The 6,475-nt window shown below is 49.7% G+C and overlaps 1 protein-coding gene across 1 annotated transcript; it reads left to right on the plus strand.

Annotated features, from left to right (window-relative positions):
- Positions 1-1,240: 1,240 nt before the first annotated feature.
- Positions 1,241-6,199, plus strand: LOC124414490 (collagen alpha-1(I) chain-like). The gene is made up of 8 exons (XM_046895438.1): positions 1,241-1,375; positions 1,612-1,669; positions 2,462-2,490; positions 2,644-3,033; positions 3,151-3,997; positions 4,082-4,717; positions 4,781-5,329; positions 5,549-6,199. The coding sequence occupies exons 2-8, from the start codon at positions 1,645-1,647 to the stop codon at positions 5,998-6,000; spliced, it is 2,928 nt and encodes a 975-aa protein (XP_046751394.1). The 5' UTR covers positions 1,241-1,375; positions 1,612-1,644; the 3' UTR covers positions 6,001-6,199.
- The last annotated feature ends 276 nt before the right edge of the window (positions 6,200-6,475 follow it).

Consider the following 6,475-nt stretch of genomic DNA (forward strand, 5'->3'; position numbering starts at 1 on the left):
TGATTTTATACATTCAGCGGTAACTACAGGGAAGCGGGAACAAGTATTGATAGTAAATTTCATTCCAATTATAAATTCAAATAAACCGCGTAAGAAAATCTCGTCATACAGTGTCGTTAAATCGTTATTTTTTTTTTTTTGCATTTTTTTTCTTGTTTTTAGTTTATTATTTTCAATTCCTCTTCCCTTTGATTTTTCTCTTCTTTTCTCGCTCCCACGCGTCTAACGTAAGCTCGACTTATCTCGCATGAGGAGAAATTCGTTTTCATATCACCTCTGAACCCCCGAGCCTGATCAGCTTTGATCATCGCTTCCGGGAAATCGGATTTGCATTTTCAGCCACATTCTGAAAACTCGCAGTGTGCAAATGTAGTGATACATCTATATATGAATATAATTAATTAGTAGCTGTACATAATTCAGCCACAAGAAAGAAAAAAAATAAATAAAAAATAAATAAAACAACTTGCGTGAGAATTGACGAAGAGTTTGGTAATTCTGGGTTAAATTTCGATCCACGTTTCATCACGATAAAAAAAAAAAAAGACAGAGAGAAACGTTAATATACTCTCACGATTCGATCTTGTTCAACGGTTTCGTTTACACCGTCGAAGAACGGTGTTAATTACCTGCACCCGTCCAAAAATCAGCTCTCGATCAACAATCGCTCCCTGATTCGGTAATGGGTTAATAGCTAAATAGGTGTAAGATTTAAATCTCCGATCAAAAGAGCACGGTGCAAAGAAGAATGTGAAAAGGAGGATCGATCGATCGCGTGCGGTTAGATCCGATGCACGGATGAGCAATGACGGTCGATGCGAAACGAACGAAACGAGAGACAGATGCGGACTTTGAAGCAGGGGGAAATCTCGACGACTGGGGGCAGCAGGCTGGCACCGTGAAGATGTTACTCTACTTGCAGTGTTTCACTTTCACTAACCCCGGCCCTCCCACGAGCCGATCTCCCGATGTCCCGGAGATGGGACTGAGGCCCCCACCAGGTTAGCCCACGAGGCTTCTTCCCCTCGCTCCTCGGGGCGGGTCAGTGGCGTCGTCGTGAGGTCGAGCCATGCTTTGGACGGCTTTGGATGTTCGCCGGAGAGACGAGGGGTAGAGAGGGGCGAGTGGCGGTAGACAGAGCCGAAGAAAAGTCACCAGGAATCAAGTCACCCTGATGATCATCGCGCGGGTTCGCGCCTAACGCCGCTGCATTTGATGTTCGCTGGGTGGTGGGGGGCCTCCTCGATCCCCGGACACTCTGGGTTCAATCGTCGGGGTGAGATCTACGGAGGTATATATGTACCCCGAATAGTCCTCCGTAGTCAGTCACCTTCTGACTTACCTTTGATCGACTCTTCTCGAGAGGATCAGTCAGGTGAGTTCCTCCTTCTTCTGTGTGTTTTTTATCTTTCTTTCTTTTTTTGTGAATCGCTTATATGGCACGCACGTAGCCACGAGTTTCGCGGTTTTCTCAGTCTCAGATACTGTTTGCCAGTGATAAATTCACCTCGAGATATCGAGCTTAGATTCAGTTGTTGAATTTTCGAAGTGGCATTGTCGTTCAGAGTTTCGTTTATTATCAGCACGATTTAATCCAGTTCTTAATTTCAGAATTACACCTTAAGGAAGGCAGCACCAACAATCATGAAGTCGTGGTCGCTGTGGATAGGTGAGCCTAACATTCGTGACACATTCATTACTCTGACACTTTTATTTTTTAAATCAAAATATTGAACGTTTCAAAAAACTCAGATGTTGACAATTCTTCCCTGGTATCGTTGTACTAGTTTCCTCTTCTTCGAAAATAACATTTCGCATAAATCGAATCGTTGATACGTACTCTTCGTAGAAAAGAAAATATCTAGCAATTCGCATTAAGGGTGAAAGATCTACCCTCTTGTGTGGCATGGCATTGTGTAGACAACGTGACGGACGATGTGAGATGGGGTAGACAGTCGGAATTAAATACGGTCGCACGAAAGAAATGAGTTGAAAATCTGTGACATAACTTCCCGCTAATTAATCAGGGGCATTGTTCTCACCCGGTGGATTCACACAAGGTATTAAACCTCCATATTCATACATGTGTGGGTATTCATACATGGGCGATAGTGTATGTATGTATGCATAGGAGAGGAGGCGAGAGCCAGGCGTTTCACATCGCAGAGATAAACAGACTAGATCTGGTCGCGCGTGTGTTGTTTGCGTGACCATCAGTGTTAATCACACGCAGCATAGGAGAAGTAAATGAAGGAACACATATCCTCAACAGGGATTACATAGTGTCATGCCGCGAAACGCAGAGCCGCGGGCTCCTCGTCTGACAATGAGATCGCTTATCTAAGTTTCGTAATAGAACTCACCCGCGTTGTGAGCATTAACTTGGTAGCAGCCAACCAACGATCCAACCAAGCAAACAACCGAGTATAAGGATGTAATTGTAACATTTCCTCTGTTTCAGCCTTGCTGGCTATCGCTCGTACATCTTTGGTAAGTTTGTGTACCCACATGCACGTCTAAAGGAGCTTGGCGTTATTGCAACATATTTAAATTACATACCCACGCCGCTTTGACCTCCAGACCTGCGTTCTCAGCTGCCTCTGCAAACGGCGCATCAATCTCATTGTCTTTTCATCCTTTCAGGCAGAAGAAGGTTATAACTATCCGCGACCTACCAATCCTTTGATACCCAGTGCACCTGGAAGTCCTTCGAAACCCGCAAGCCCAGTTGGCTTTCCGTCTACTCCATCCACCGGAAAACCTAACGGTCCAATCGGTGGTCAGAATCCCCAAGGAGGATATCCTGGCTCAGGATTCCCTGGGCAAGGTGGAGCTCTTGGATCACCTGGCAAGCCTGAACCCCAAGGACCCAATGGCTACCCATCTGATGGTCAAGGATACCCTAGTGGTCGTCCGGGTGGACAGGGACCATCGCCAGGATACCCCAGCGGTCGCCCTGGTGGTCAGGGACCAAATGGCGGACAAGGACCAAGTGAAAACTACCCCAGCAGTGGACAAGGACCGTCTCTAGGATATCCCAGTGGGCGTCCAGGCACTCAAGGCGTGAATGGTGGACAGGGACCGTCAAGCGGACATCCTAGTGGGCGTCCTGGTGGTCAAGGGCCCAGCGGTGGAGAAGGAGCAAGCGGCTATCCTAGTGGGCATCCTGGTGGCCAAGGGCCCAGCGGTGGACAAGGAACAAGCGGAAACTATCCTACTAGTGGACAAGGTCCATCGCCAGGATATCCCAGTGGTCGCCCAGGCAGTCAGGGACCCAGCGGTGTACAAGGACCGTCGACTGGATATCCTAGTGGACGTCCAGGTGGACAAGCACCATCGATTGGATATCCCAGTGGACGTCCCGGTGGCCAAGGGCCAAATGGTCCTAATGGTGGACAGGCACCAAGTGTGGATTATCCAAGCGGTGGACAAGGACCGTCATCTGGTTACCCTAGTGGGCGTCCCGGAGGCCAAGGAACTAACGGGGGTCAAGGGCCGAGTGGAAATTACCCAAGTGGAGGAGAAGGACCATCATCTGGATATCCCAGTGGACGTCCTAATGGCCAGGGACCCAATGTAGGTCAAGGATCATCATCTGGATACCCTAGTGGACGACCTGGTGCCCAAGGACCCAATGGGGGTCAAGGATCATCATCTGGATACCCTAGTGGACGACCTGGTGCCCAAGGACCTAATGGAGGTCAAGGATCGAGTGGAAATTACCCAAGTGCAGGAGAAGGACCATCATCTGGATATCCCAGCGGACGTCCTGGTGGCCAGGGGCCGAATGGGGGCCAAAGACCAAGTGGAAATTATCCAAACGGTGGACAAGGACCAAGTGGAAACTATCCAAGTGGTGGACAAGGACCAAGTGGTGGCCAAGGACCAAGTGGAAACTATCCCAGTGGACGTCCAGGTGGTCAAGGACCTAATGGTGGACAGGGACCTCAAGGGTCAGGAGGATATCCTAACGGAGGTCAAGGCCCCCAAGGACCCAATGGCGGACAAGGACCAAACGGCGGATTCCCGAGTGGTGGACAAGGACCTAATGGTGGATTCCCAAGTGGTGGAAAAGGACCAAGTGGTGGATTCCCCAGCGATGGACAGGGACCAAACGGTGGATTCCCGAGTGGTGGACAAGGACCTAATGGTGGATTCCCAGGTGGGCAGTCGGTCCAGTATGACGAAGGTAGCCAAGATGACGGTGATTACTCTGCGATTCCGGGAGAACCTGGCCGCGATTATCCCATCTACGCGGACATTCCCCAAACCGGATTCAGCTGTGACTCCCAACAGTTCCCAGGCTACTACGCTGACGTCGAAACGCAGTGTCAGGTGTTCCATATTTGCTCTAACAATCAAACCTACGACTTCCTCTGCCCGAACGGAACAATCTTCCATCAGCAATACTTCGTGTGCGTGTGGTGGAACCAGTTTGACTGCAACTCTGCACCTAGTCTGTTCTACCTGAATCAGAACATCTACGATTACTCCATCATGGGATCTCCTGGCCCGCAAGGACCCGTCGGAGGCTATCAGCAGCCTGGAAACCAACAGGGTCCGTCCGGTCCCTCATTCCCATCAAACCAAAGTCCTCAGAGTGGAAGTGGAAGCCCTGGCACCTTCCCTGGCGCAGGATTCCCAAACAACAATGGACCACAGGGCCCCTCAGGACCATTCGGACCATCGAGACCATCGGGACCATCGGGACCATCAGGACCATCAGGACCGTCAGGACCTCAAGGACCATCAGGACCTCAAGGACCATCAGGACCTCAAGGACCATCAGGACCTCAGGGACCATCAGGACCCCAAGGACAATCAGGGCCCCAGGGACAGGGACAAGGCTATCCTCAAGGACCCCAGGGTGGAAGTGGCCCAAATGGATATCCAGTAAATAAACCGCAGGGACCCCAAGGTTCTCAGGGAAATTATCCATCCCAGACCTTCCCGACTGGTAACAAACCCGCAGGTCAAGGATACCCGCAAGGAACGCAAGGATTCCCTGGCAGCAGCCGACCTCAGGGACCATCAGGACCATCGGGACAATCTGGTTATCCTCAGGGACCTCAAGGCGGAAGCGGTCCAGCGGGTTACCCCACCTCAGGTTTCCCTGGAGGTAACAAACCTCAGCGACCATCAGGACCTTCTGGACCATCGGGACAATCCGGATACCCTCAGGGACCACAGGGTGGAAGTACTCCTAGCGGATACCCAGAATCAGGTTTCCCTGGTAACAACAAGCCTCAGGGACCATCGGGACCATCGGGTCAAGGATATCCTCAAGGACCACAAGGTGGAAACAGTCCAAGCGGATATCCAGGATCAGGCTTTCCCGGAAGCAACAAACCCCAGGGACCATCGGGACCATCAGGTCAAGGATATCCTCAAGGACCACAAGGTGGAAACAGTCCAAGCGGATATCCAGGATCAGGCTTCCCCGGAAGCAACAAACCCCAGGGACCATCGGGACCATCGGGACCATCAGGTCAAGGATATCCTCAAGGACCACAAGGTGGAAGCAGTCCAAGCGGATATCCAGGACCAGGCTTCCCTGGAAGCAACAAACCCCAGGGACAATCGGGACAAGGTTATCCTCAGAGCACGCAGGGAGGTTTTCCAAGCAACAGGCCTCAGGGACCATCGGGACCATCGGGTCAAGGATATCCTCAAGGACCTCAAGGTGGAAGTAGTCCCGCCGGATATCCAGGATCAGGTTTTCCAGGAAACAACAAACCCCAGGGACAATCGGGACAAGGTTATCCTCAGAGCACGCAGGGCGGTTTTCCAAGCAACCAGCCTCAAGGACCATCGGAACCTTCTGGAACGGCGGGCCAAGGAGGTTCGGATGGATATCCGAGCGGTCGACCTACTGGACCAGCATTCCCAACGAACCCATTGGGCTTCCCAGGCAACAAAGTTCCTCAGTCAGACAACCCGTTCCCTTCTGAAGGACCTTCGGAACCAGACCGCGAATACCTACCACCGCGAACTGGATAGGTAAGGTAGCGTGAACCGTTGAATTAAATTTAGCCAAGACCCCACAGCAGCCCCAAGAACCGTTGGTGCTGAACCTTAAGTGTAAATACAAGCCTAATTCTTTTTTAATAAATAGAAAACGCGGTAAGCTATGACAAAAACGGCCCAGCTGTATACCTGAACGCGTGTTTATCCGTTAAGTAAATGTAATTGTGTAACTATATATATATATATATATATATATATATATATATATATATATATATATATATATATATATATATATATATTAACTGCCCTTGAATATTATAATGTCACAAAGATGTGCAGAGTCTCTGGGCCTTTTTTCTCGAAAAACCACTGTGTTCGATAATGTTATCTGCAATTTTTTTTTCACTGCTGGCAGAAAGAATACTATTTAAGATGCTTTACTGACGTTTATCAGCTTCGAGTATCACCGCGATATGCGAATTTATTTATTTCAACTTGAATGAGA

This window comes from Diprion similis, chromosome 14 (genome assembly GCF_021155765.1).
Source record: "Diprion similis isolate iyDipSimi1 chromosome 14, iyDipSimi1.1, whole genome shotgun sequence".
Lineage (NCBI taxonomy): Eukaryota > Metazoa > Arthropoda > Insecta > Hymenoptera > Diprionidae > Diprion > Diprion similis.

Excerpts from the sequence above, each read along its gene's own strand:
- LOC124414490 (XM_046895438.1), top strand. The coding sequence starts at position 1,645 with ATGAAGTCGTGGTCGCTGTGGATAG. Across the intron at positions 2,491-2,643 it reads CTATCGCTCGTACATCTTTG|GCAGAAGAAGGTTATAACTA; the intron begins GTAAGTTTGTGT and ends TCATCCTTTCAG. Across the intron at positions 4,718-4,780 it reads GGGACCATCGGGACCATCAG|GACCATCAGGACCTCAGGGA; the intron begins GACCATCAGGAC and ends CAGGACCTCAAG.